Below are 12,767 nucleotides of genomic sequence, written 5' to 3'. Positions count from 1 at the left end.
GGACCATTTCCATAGATTACATCTATGGCAGAATGTGCTATAGCCCTGCGGCAGCGATCTGTGGGCTATAGTACTAGAGCTACCCTAACCCTAACCCTAACCTTAACACACTTTGTGATACCTAGGCTAAGGTTATACTTTATGACTTAGGGTTAGGGTTCGGATTTTTGCATCATTCCTTGATATACGGAAAGTCTGTGCATCAGTTGATGATACACAGAAATCTGTGCATCAGTTGATGATACACAGAAATCTGTGCATCACTTCGTGATACCTAAGGTGCCTAAAGTGGATTTGCGCCGATAGATAGACCCTAGCTCTAGCCTCTAGTAGTACTATTACTATAGCCCGCTTACATTGACTGCCGCTGGCCAGCATCAGTCAATGTAAGTGGGCTATAGTACTAGAGCCTAGAGGCTAGAGCTAGATAGACCCAACATTTGCAGGGTGTCACTTTCCCCCTGGCGTAGATGGAGGGTGCCGCTACGTGGGAGCACTAGTCACTTCGTACACTTATTTCCCTATATTATCATATTATTATATTATTATACCCTTATTTCCCTAACCCTAACCCTAACCCTTAATCCTATCCCTAATCTTAACACTAGTGCTGCCACGTAGCGGCACCCTCCATCTACGCCCGGGCGAAAGTGATTCCCACATTTGCAACAGTGTCAGTGAGTCGGACTGTCACTGAGTGTCAATGAGTCTGTCAGACTGCCGTGGTGACAGTGTACTTACTGCTAGGCTCGGGCCGTTACTGTTACTGTTGCTCATAGGGTCTATGTCCCCCAGGCCCAGGGTACTGCTGGAACGTACCTTGGGTAATACCGGACCGTACCCTGGTAACTATCTGATATGGTTAGGGTTAGGGAGTGGGCGTAGGCGACTCCCTAGACTCGTTAGTGGAGTAGGTGAGGTATGGTCCGGCATATTAGGTAGTACCAGCAGGGCATATAAATGCTCTGGTACCAGGGTACGTTCCGGTATACCGGACCGTACCCAGGGTACGTTCCGGCAGTACCCTGGGGGACATAGACCCTCTCAGCGTTACTGTTAGGATTGTCTCTACTGTGTAGGATGAGTCCGTAGTCTGTGGATTGCAATTGCTAATTTGATGGTTTTCATTCTTTCAATGGCGCTTGCGTAATCAATGCGCAATTGGCATGTAATTGTGGGCCTGTTGTTAGCTCATCTGACATAGTCAGATGCAGCTTGTAGAATCGCATGATCGTCCGTCCGTCCGTCCGGTGGCGACGCGACTCCGATCGCGGTACCGTCCAGACCGTCCAACAGTTGGGCACAAATCTTAACGCTCGACGTACGGTCAGCACGATCATTCGGGACGTAGGGGGGTATGCCGAACGAGTTGGGATGTCGAAGCGTGGGGGGTCAAAGTATGTCAAAGGTCAGAGGTGTAAAAGAAGGGGGGGAAACATTCCTCCTTAACTTAAGGTAGTAAGGGAGGAAATGCAGAATGCCGGACAAATCTAACAGGCTCGACCATATGCTCGTGATAGTCGGTTGATGTTAGCATCTGGTAGGAAAAAGCCATCAACTGTGCTTGCACAATTGGAATGGTCACAGGTCAAAGGTCAATCGGGCACAGGGCAGATTTTAGACATTTCTGGACGACAATGGTGTGAGCCTGCAGCGATTGAAAAACTTATTTTGTTTCAGGCGGTGCCTACATTTTTATGGCTTTACATTGAAAGAAACCACTTGAAGCATCGTGCTTCTGTCCAAGTGAGCGTGGGCGAAAGAGTAAGTGTCTTGATAACCTTTAAATTGACCCTCGAGAGGAGGGTTAAACATGGATTGTGTTGAAGCTGTAACAAAGGAGTGACACTGCTTTTGCTTAATTAGAGCCCCTCCCCCACCCCTCACCCCCGCCCTAGCCTGATTATTGGTTAGTGGTTATTGGTTTGGGTTAGGGTTGGTAGTGATGTACGATTCATCGATATACTCGATCATGGCTTGAACAGGTGCGACTCCGAACCAAGCGGCTTGGTTATCAAAACTCGCATAATCGATTAATCGGAAAAACAAAAAAAAAAAAATATTTTTTTTTTTTTTTAAATTTGAACAAGAAAACTTGGAAAAAGTTCATAAGAATCAAGTACATGTATTATACACACCAGCTAGTAGAACAAGTTTGCAAACAACAGTAAAGCAGGGCGTAAACAATCACAATACAGATGGCACACACGTAACATGCACACGGACGATTACGCACACCGCAGGCAATTCAAAACCCCGAAGTAACGATTGTAACCGATCATCGCGTTACTGGGGTCAACGATTGGATCGAATTTACGAATTACAAACCGATTGACAACACTAGGTTAGGGTTAGGCGTTAGAGTTTAGAGTTAGGGTAGAGTAGTAAGGCGGTGTAGCGTCACTATATAACAGAGAGTTGCGCCATGACGAGTCGGAAAAAATCTGGTCACCGTGTGGTCGCTGGAGACATGTTGTTTTCAAACTGGATGACGACACGGCCTATGGCCGTTAAGAAAGTGTACAATTAACTATTATCATAATGCCGCGGCGGAACGATTTGAGTTACATTTCTAGAAATCTAATACACATAAGACACATGTCTTAGCTATAAGTTGCATCTCTGTAAATTTTTGAGTTTTATTGAAGCACGTTAGCTCTACATAATTATTCACGGCCATGTACAGCGTATACTATCCATACAGCAGCTGTAGTTAAGCGGGCAGCGGTGAAGGATCCATTTGGAAACAAAAGGTGGCGTCAAATCCTGATGGTTGGCCCGCAACTCTCTGTATACCAGGGACCATAGGGGGTTAGGCGTTAGGCGAGCTGCCTAGACTCGGTTTAGGTGGCAGTGGCGGTAAGTGGTCCGGCCTATCTAGATAGTTAGCTATTTAGTCCAGGCGGTACGTTCACGGCTAATACGCGGACCGTAGCCAGCAAGGCACGTTTAAGCATTATCAACTGTAAGCGCACGCCGCCGCCATTCGCTGTTACACTAACACATATATAGTTGAGCAGGTGCGAAAGCGTGCGCAGGATTATCTCGGCTCGACGCCTTGATACACACGATACAAGACAGAATACTCGAAACCTTACGACTCCATCTTTTGCTTCCTAATTGAAGTTCAGTCTTCACTTGTTGTCGAAATATCAGTGTCTCAGCTTCGCCAGCAGGCTGCGTGTCACGCCAAAATCAGCGGATTAAATCATGAAATCGTCGGATCTCTAGCGTGCGTTGGCGATGTGTAACAATTTAAGTACATGGCGGAGCGCGGCACTGCATCTTGGGTGAAACCACAGACGTTGTTTCAATGGAATGTGTGTACAATCGCGCGCAAGCACGCTAGGAGTCGCAGAGAATTTCATGATTTAAATTCTGATTTCGTACACAGCTCTTGCTGCGAAATGAGACAATAGATATTTCTACAACACAGTAAGCACTGTACTTCATTGCGAGGAAGATGGAGGTCGTAAGTTGAGTATTTTCTGTATGTAATCGTGATGTAATCAAGCGAGCGTCCGAGCGAATTCGCCTGGCGCCCGGCTTGTCGCACCTTGTACTGTTATATAGTATTTTTTAGTGTACGGCAATGGCGGTGCCCATGCGCTTACAGTTGATATGCTTCAAGTGCCTGTGGTACCCAGGGTACGTTCCGGCAGTACCCTGGGGGACATAGACCCTATCAGCTATACTGCATTACTATGAACTTGTCCTAGACTTGCATTTAAAATGGAATAATTTTGCTGTAAAATGGCACTATTTTCCTGTTTTCCTGTTATACACTATGTATTATTAGCTCTTGATAATTAATATACCGATTGGTTTTGTTGTAGGATATACAATTAAAAATCGACCAAGCAGCAACAGCAGGAGAAGAGTTTTCCAAGTACTATTATGAGTGTTTCGATAAGAAACGTTATGTAAGTTTCAATTAACATGCTTTCAAGTATGGAATTTTCGCGAGAAGTAAACGGCTATGTCACGGCAGGCATGTGCCAGCAAAGCATGTGGGATGGTGTGTTACGTCATGCCACAGGCCCTTGGAGGCTCAAGTTTCAAGAAGAGTATAAGAGCGAAGCGTGGTCTTATACTCTTCTTGAAACTTGAGCCTCCAAGATCCTGTGGTCATGCACATAATCTACCTAATAAACTAAGCCACATGTCAACTGCCAACAAACTCAATTTCCTGCAGAACTGGCAGGGGTATAATATTAGAGTAAATTAGTGGGTTTAAAAATGTATCAACTTCATATTTATACACAATAATTTCACACCTATGCACAAAATGCAGGTGGCATAGTTTATTATGTAGGTTATGTGCATTATGTAACAAACTACCCAGCACGTGTTCAGTGTTGCATATTCTCTTACAATTTTCATATTTAAATACTTATATTTATTCACTCGAATGTTGAAAGATCAAAGTTCTTACGGTGCTAATTATTACAAATATGAGTGATTGACATATAATAGCACTCTTTATTATATGGTTTTAATGTAGACCTACATATTTTTGGCAGTTGCTACACAAGTTGTATATGGATAATGCAACCCTTATATGGAATGGCAACCACGTGAGTGGCTCTAATGACATCATGAAGTACTTTGAGCAGTTTCCGACAACAGAGACAACGTTAGAGTCTCTAGACTGCCAGCCTATTCTTGGTATGTTACCTTATTTAGATACATTCAAGAGTACCGTGTAAATTTTTGGAATTTTCGAGCTAGCAGGAAGTTCGGACAATTGCTAGCAAGAATTGCCTCTATAAGCAGTTGCAGAGAGGGGATTATTTATGTAACATACGGGAAGTTTTAAATTGCAAAACGAGTGTGAGCGTTCACGTATTGAAAGTGAATACCACTAACAATAGTAACTCTACTAACACTCATTCATGATTAGACTGCATAAACGCATCAATTTCCCTTGTCTTTTCAGATGAGGCCGTGAACGGGCAATCGACGATCCTTGTCGTAGTCAGTGGTGTAGTGAAGTATGAGCGGGTCAAGACTGCAACGTTTCAACAGAACTTTATGCTCACCGCCCAGGGCACAGTGTGGAAGGTGGTAACCGACTGGTTCCGGTTCCAGGAGCCACTTCGAACGTCGTAACCTTGACGCCAGAAAATAGTTTTGATCGCAGAAGCCTGCAGGATGTTCCGCACAAGAGAGCGGTCCTATTTCGAAATTTTCCGTCAGTATCGCGGTGGTCACCGAGAAACATGGCGAGAGCAATAGCAATTTGTGTGAGATGCTCTCCTACTATTATATATACCTGACTATGATATAGTCGTAATAATGCATTGGTGTTGTCAATTGTCATCATTGCTGGTGAAATTGATGTTATATATATGTGTGTGCATTTGTCATATAGCTATATTTTTATAAGAAATATTAAGCAGGCATGCAAAAAGTCAAGTGATTGCATTTTCTGTCAATATAATAACATTTTTATTCACAATCATTTCTTTGTCAGTATAATAAATACAATAGTTGTATATTTGTAACCTTCAATTTCAAAGCACTATGATTAAAAACAAAAATAGCCTACCTGCTTGCAAAACAAATCACTGTATCCAACAACAAAACTATGTACATACACCCAAGCTGTGAAGCAACCGAAAGCACATCTTCTGAATGTGCCGAATCTGTGCTCAATGTTATTTCATTCTTGCAGTCAAGTTTAAATACCATTTTACATAGTTTATATAATTGTTGAGAATGCCACTATTGGATGGAGGTAAATCCAAGTATTTACAAGTAGCATGTTACACTGCCATCGAGAGATCCAATACTTACAATACAATGATTACAGAATGTAAAAGGCCTCCATTTTCTGTGCATCGTAATCTCACAGAATAACACTGCAATTAGTAGACTGGATAAAATTAATCCTCTCCTTACAGTAGCATAAAAAAAAATCTAAAACAATTATCACAGACATCTCACAATTTACACAAGTGCTATTGTGCAAGGTCAATTCCAGGTTTTCTCCTGAAATCATCCAGTGCAAACTACTGGCATAGCCAAGTGGCTAACAAATAGGGTCTCATTTACTTTCGTCTGTGCGTGGCATTTCTTTGCCTTCTAGACTGGGTGGGCATAAACAAGGCAGATAAGTACACGTACACAAACGTCAATGCGTGTTGTAGTACGCATAAAAATACGTATTTAGAAGTTTCATATCTAACATCGTCAAAAATGTAGGACAACAGTCTGACATTGGTATGTACTTCATCCTGTACACAATGCTGATCAACATCTATAATTCTCTTGCCAAATGGTTTTCATGCCAAAGCATCAAACTAACAACTACGCAACAGATCTGGAATTACTAACTACGTTTTTGTGTGCTGTAAATTTCGCTACATGCAAAGAGCTGCTAATCTACACTGCTATATGCATGTACACGGTGATCTAAAATAGGCTGAACCTCCAATTCTGATGGATTAAAGTTAAAATTGGAATCCCTCCTCACTGGTTCTTCTTGGGTGTTACTCATTACTTGTATATCGCTGACCTATATTACAAAACGCTGTGCCACACAGAATATATCACAATAATGAAGAAGCAAAGCCCCTAAGAACCTTGGCTACTTTCCTAGAAAACAAACATTCACTAAATATAGATCGAAAATGGCATGCTGTACAAATTATGCACGAAGACTGCAAAGAATGACAAATAGAAAATTATTTTCATCTTTCATTGCCACACCACTGCTGGTGTTTTCACAATTAATAATGTCGTGCAAATATACTGAACCCTGTTGGTTTTGATTTTCAATATTGATCACAGAAGAACTTGGTAAAAGAGAAATGACCAAGGGGCAAGACATCAAGTAACCTGTTACATTATGTGCAGCAAGACTGGAACAATGCCTCAGCAATGCCACCTAGAGATGATGAATAAAAGATAACACCCTGTGAATATGTAAGTACTGTATACACACACGCACGCACGCACGCACACACGGGCACACACACGCACGCACGCACACTTGGGCACACACACACACACACACACACACGCACACACACGCACACACACGCACATAGTACTTGCCAGCGATATACTTTACATACTAATGTGTTGATTAATAAACCACTACTGATTGCGATGACTAGCACCTTCCCTCTTCCATCTGATCCCAGCATTCCCTCTGACAATAGGCAGCACGTTTCACAGTGACCATCTTCACAGCACCATATAATGCCAGAGGGTAGTAGCACACTATGGTAATTTCCCCTGGTAGACCAATCACACTTTTGTTCTGTGACTAGGTACCAAGAAACCACATGAAGGTACCAAGGCACAACTAGCTGTGCGCCGCAGAGCTAGAAGCAAGGAGCCCAACATGTCACATACCGGTATGCTGGTAGCTGCTGCCCATCATACAGGTATATATACAAGCAGAAGGTGTCACGGGTCATGAAGCTATATCAGTAGGAGACGTCAAGGTTTCTGCAAGTACACCAGCAGGGGGCGCCACAGGTCATGCAGATATACTGGCAGGTGGCGCCACGGGTCATGCAGATATACCAGCAGGTGGCGCTACGGGTCATGCAGATATACCGGCAGGAGGCGCCACGGGTCATGCAGATATACCAGCAGGGGGTGCCACGGGTCATAGAGACACACCAGCAGGACGCGCCACGGGTCATACAGGTACGCCGAGCGGCGGATCGTCGTCCACAAACTCCCAGCCGTCCGACGCCGGCGACACAAAGCTGCTGCTATTCACGCTCGCAAACGAATTCACGCTGAGACTCGGTCGAGCGCCGCTGGAGCCGCCAGGGGGCGCCTGCATGACGAACGACGCCGTCAGCGGCACGTCGGTCGACCCGTTCAGCGACACCTGCATGACCGCTGCAGGCGACGCCGACCCGCCAGGTGGTGCTTGCGTCGTGTCCGGCTGTTCGACGGAGTCCGCCGGGCAGGTGATCGGCGGAGGGCTGCTGCCAGGGGGCGCCGTCGCATCGCCGTTAGCCTGCGGGGCGGCCGTTGAGGAGGCAGCGTCGTTTACGACGTCGGCGTCCGATGGCATCCGTGTGCTGTCATCCGCAGACGACTGCTGCGACGTGAGATCTGACACAGAGCATGTGTCGGGGGAGGCTACCTGTTCAGGAGAGCACGTGTCGGGGGAGGCTACCTGTTCAGGAGAGCACGTGTCGGGGGAGGCTACCTGATTGTAGTGGATGCGCCGATCGGCGGAGAGCTACCTCTGTATGTGGCCGAGCAACGCATCGGGGGAGGCTACCTCTGTAGTGGAGCACGCATCAGGGGAGACTACCTCTGTAGTGGAGCGCGCATCAGGGGAGCTTAGCCTCTTCGTAGTCGAGAGCACGCATCGAGGAGCGCTTACCTCTGTTGCGTGCAGCACGCATTCGGGGAAGCTACCTCTGTCAAGTATGCAGGCACGCATCCAAGGGGGAACTACCTCGTGTAGTGCGATGCGCGGATCGAGCGAGAGGACATACCCTGTCAGGAGAGCACCGATCAGGGGAGGCTAACCTGCTTCGAGGAGAGAACGCATCAGGAGCAGTACCTGTCAGGCAAGCATGGCGCCCGTAGGGGGAGCTACCTGCTTCAGTGATGAGCAGCGCGTCAACGGGAGGCACTCTGGTAGTGCGAGGCAGCATCGAGCTGCGAAGAGCTCGGGCGCGGGAAGGCGTCGCTAATTAGCGCGTCGTTCTGTGTCCAAGGAGAAGCTCGCCATTCTGTCGAGCCGCGTGTCCATCTCGATATGCGGCGATCTCGCCGTTCAGGCATGGCTCTGCGCGCGGCCTTGATGGTTCGCTTCAGTGACCCCGGCGCCCGCCTGTACAGCGGGCTGCGCGCAGCCGCTGTCCACTCGAAGGCGACGATGAGCGTTAGTCGAGCCTTTTCCGCATCCGCGAGCTATCGCTCGCAGCAGCCGGGCGGTCACCCGGCGCGCGCGACTCGCGTAGGCGACAGCTCCGCCTCGCCGCTGTACGTGCCCGTGCGTTCTCCGGGCACCCTTGCGGCCGCTAGCCTGTCCGTCAGCTTGGAGCCACGTGCCTGCGTGAGATCGCGCGCACAGCTCTGCGCGAGCGACGGGCACTTCGCGCATCGCCTCAAACTCTGCGCACGACGCCCCTCCATCGGCGCAGGCCGACTCGCACGTGCCCGCTCGAGAAGCGCGTCCATCATTCAGCAGCAGCCCATGCGGCCGGCCGAAACGTCTTGCGCGGCCGGCCGGATGCTGTTCAGCCTGTCGCTCGCGTGCGACGGCATGTGGTGTCGAACGACGGGTCGAATGTTGTCGGTGATGCCAGTCGGCTGGCGAGGAAGACGAGATATCCCGGCGACCGGCACAGGTCATTCGAGCATGTCGATGTTGAGTGCAGCGGTCGCGCGGTTGAGGGCCGTCGACCGGGACGAGGGCGCCACCGGGGTGTGCGCAGCGCATCCGCAGTCGCTGCTGAGGTCGATGGCCGAAACTGCGGAGGGTCACGCGTCGAGGTTACGTCGAGCGTCGCGATCGGAGCGTATTGCAAGAGTCATCGCCCGAGGATTGCTAACGTCACCAGCGTGACTCAGGCAGAACGAAAGCGAACGCAGGAGTACATAAAAGGCAGTTCTGTGAGCGCATGGATAGTACTTATCGGCGGCTAGGCAGCGAGGCACAGTCGTAAAAGTGCGTCGAGTCCGGCGAAGAGAGAGAGCTCTAGTAGCTCGTGGTTGAGGTATTACACAAACAATACAACATTCTGCTAATAATAGTCATCGTATTAACAATTAATACATCATCTAGTTGCGTGATGAAGTATATATTCCCACGACAGCCCGTCCCCTTCTCTCCTTTTTAACACGTATTCTTACACCAACCCCCGATACGAGCCTTCGAGATTGACTGGACCTCATCTTTCGTATTAACCCATCACTCTCCACCAGACCACCCACAACACACCCTCGAATGACCAGGGCTCCTCTTGTAGACCCATAGGACCCTCCTATCAATTTCATATCAAGAGCTAATGATACCAGTATAATTAAAATCTAATCAGTATACAGTATAATATCTAGTATGTATAATATTCTGTATAACTAATATTATTAGTATCATTAATATTATTATAATCATATATATAGTTTAATTAACATTATGATTATTACCACCTATAATAATAATAATCGTATTCCCCCACACACGCACCTTCAGTGGACTTCGATCCCTTCTTCTCCACGCCACGCCACAATCCCTGCCTCCACAACCCACCCCCGCACCTCTGCCGACCTTCGCTCACCTTCGGTGACCTCGAATGCGTCCTGCGACTATGCGGTTGTAGACGTCAAGCGTAGCTGTCGCCGAACGTTCGTCCGCAAGAAGCCGTACTTGTCTAGCAGTCGCGTATTGCGGACAGCCGAACGCGATGGCAGAGCGTTCAGGAAAGCCGCCCAAGACCAACTGCCCGCTACGATGATCGCCGCGCTTGTGCCGAGGTCGAAGCTCCGACTTTCACAGCAGCAGGAACACACTCCTGGAACGAACAACAACGCAAGCACTCAATGAAGTCATTGTTCGAGTGTGACACACAATGGAAATGACCTCTTAAAGAAGAGCCGAGAAGCGTCTGCACGGCTCATTCTTGAGGTTGTTTCTGCGATATAAACCTAAAATTTCAGGATCTATCGTAGTAACCACATTTGTTAAGGCGCACGAATCGCAGCACGCAGTTGCCAGTAACATACATCATTGTTAGGACACGACCACGAATCCAGATTGAAAGGGTAGGGGAGGGTGGGGGTAAGGGCAGGGGGAGGGCGGGTGGGGGAGGGTGGGGGTAAGGGCGGGGGGGAGGCGCGCGTGCCCCTGGCGGGAGGGGCCTCTAATAGCCAAAGCAGTTTCACTCCTATGCTTTAACAGTCAACAAATCCATGTTGAACCCTCTCGTGAGGGTCAAAAGTTTATCGACACTTACTCTTTCGCACGGTCAGTGGAAAGCAATTTCAATTGGTCCTTTTCAATTACATAAGCCATAAAAATGGTAAGGTCCCCGCTGAATACAAAAAGTTGTTTCAATCGCGTCAGGTTCAACACAGTGTCCTCAGGAAAATGTCTAAAAATCTGCTGTTGCCCCATTGACTTGACTCCAATTTCGGCCACAGTGATGCTTTGTCCTACCGATGATGCCTCTACACCGATATCACGAGCCTAAGCGACGAGCCGTTTTAGATTTGTGCCGCATTCTGCATTTTCTCCTATACCTTAAGTTAAGGAGTGAATGTTCCCTTCTATCTTTTACGCCTCTTGACCTTTGACATTTGACCCACCGCTTCGAATCCCAACTTCGTTCTTGACGATCCCCCCCGAAAAGATGTGCCGAATCTCGTGACCGTACGTCTGCACGCGGAGTTAAAGATTTGTGCCCACACTCGTTGCGGCACCCGGCAGACGCCAGCGCGGCAGGACGGACGATACATGCGATTCTACTCAAGCTGATCTGACTATGATTCATATGAAGCTAAAATAACTAATAGGGTTCCTATAGGAGTTATGCTTAGAGACCTATAGAGCTTCTATAAAGAGCTGCTCATATAGTGTTTTGAAACTTACACCTTATAGGTTATAGGACATATAGTGCCGCCGGCGGGGGATCGGTCTGCTTCAGCTCTTGTGTTATAGGCTACTACATTTCTATAGGTGTCTCTATTAGTTTTTGGACAACACCTACTACAAACCTTAGAGCCTTTATAGACCTATAGTTGCTCTTAAGTTTTGCAACTTTACACACCTACTTAGGCATTATAAGACCTATAGATTCGTAAACTAGGACCGAGTATTGCAGGACCGTAGTGGGCCTTCCAAAAAGTGCCACTGCAGAAACTATGTATCGACATGCGGGCGGTGCTGGGAGTCTCCCCATTAATAATTTTGAAATGTATGAGCCCTGGAAATGATTTAAAGGTCATTTGTTAAATTTCAAAAAGGAATGTAGCAAAGCTGATGTTTGGAACTAGATTATAAGTATCTAAATATATATTAATGGTATGTTAACTAATAAAACATTCTACAAAATTGCTATATACTTCAGTACATATTATGAAATAGCTATTTTTCAATCTGGCATTAATAATAATTCACTGATGTAATCTGTTGTTTTGAGTGTCTTGAATTATTGGAATAGAACGATTGTAAATATTAAATTACACTTCAAATATTTAGAGCACTGATATACTTCTAACTCTGCATCATGTATTAATAAGAAATACGAGCAGATCCAGTCGATAACAAATTGTCTTTCTTTTTTATAATTATCCAATTTTATCTTTTTCTACCTGGATGGACTTACAAATTTGAAATTAATCCTGTTATCGTACCTTACTCTAACATGTACGGGTGTACATGTGATCCTTGCATTGTTGAGATTACTGGGTCGTGCTGGGTCGAGGGGGATGGCTCGTATACTATTGCCATGAGAGGTATTTTGCGCGGGAGGACCCAATTATTAACCTTACCCTAAACTTCCGTTCAGTGCATTTTTTTTTATATCTGTTCCAGTATTATGTTTTAGTACGCTGAGAGGCGCTCTTGATCCCCGGGTACTGAGGAACGTACCCTGGCGTACGGTCGGTTACCGCGAACGTCCCTCGGTACTATTCTAATATTCCGGACCGTACCTCGTTACGCAGTCTTAGGAGTCGCTACGCATTCTCACCTAACCCTAACCCGAACCCTAACCTAATCCTAATCCTACCTATCAAGTAGTGTCAGACGTACGTTCGGATATACGAACACTCTCTTT

The 12,767-nt window shown here is 46.8% G+C and overlaps 3 protein-coding genes across 3 annotated transcripts in view; 1 reads left to right on the top strand and 2 right to left on the bottom strand.

Moving 5' to 3' along the window:
• Positions 1-3,836: 3,836 nt before the first annotated feature.
• LOC106805856 (NTF2-related export protein 2-like) lies at positions 3,837-5,464 on the top strand (the record flags this gene model as incomplete). The annotated part of the gene is given in 3 exon segments (XM_014807629.1): positions 3,837-3,923; positions 4,524-4,668; positions 4,940-5,464. Coding segments are annotated over 3 exon segments (405 nt in total), but the record flags the coding sequence as incomplete, so codon positions are not given.
• Positions 5,428-8,322, bottom strand: LOC106805857 (protein transport protein SEC31-like). Its single transcript, XM_014807630.1, has 2 exons — positions 8,258-8,322; positions 5,428-8,182 (listed from the first exon to the last, which is right to left on the bottom strand). The coding sequence occupies exon 2, from the start codon at positions 8,042-8,044 to the stop codon at positions 7,658-7,660; it is 387 nt and encodes a 128-aa protein (XP_014663116.1). The 5' UTR covers positions 8,045-8,182; positions 8,258-8,322; the 3' UTR covers positions 5,428-7,657.
• Positions 8,323-10,436: 2,114 nt separating this feature from the next.
• Positions 10,437-12,767, bottom strand: part of LOC106805850 (PP2C-like domain-containing protein CG9801) — a 32,568-nt gene continuing 30,237 nt past the window's right edge. Inside the window, exon 5 of the mRNA XM_014807621.1 lies at positions 10,437-10,502. Coding sequence (XP_014663107.1) covers positions 10,437-10,502 — 66 coding nt within the window. The remainder of the gene's footprint in view (positions 10,503-12,767) is intronic.

Source organism: Priapulus caudatus, unplaced genomic scaffold, assembly GCF_000485595.1.
Source record: "Priapulus caudatus unplaced genomic scaffold, Priapulus_caudatus-5.0.1 Scaffold130, whole genome shotgun sequence".
Classification (NCBI taxonomy): domain Eukaryota; kingdom Metazoa; phylum Priapulida; class Priapulimorpha; order Priapulimorphida; family Priapulidae; genus Priapulus; species Priapulus caudatus.
This window is presented reverse-complemented; position numbering and strand designations above follow the sequence as displayed.

Excerpts from the sequence above, each read along its gene's own strand:
- LOC106805857 (XM_014807630.1), bottom strand. The coding sequence starts at position 8,044 with ATGCCATCGGACGCCGACGTCGTAAACGACGCTGCCTCCTCAACGGCC.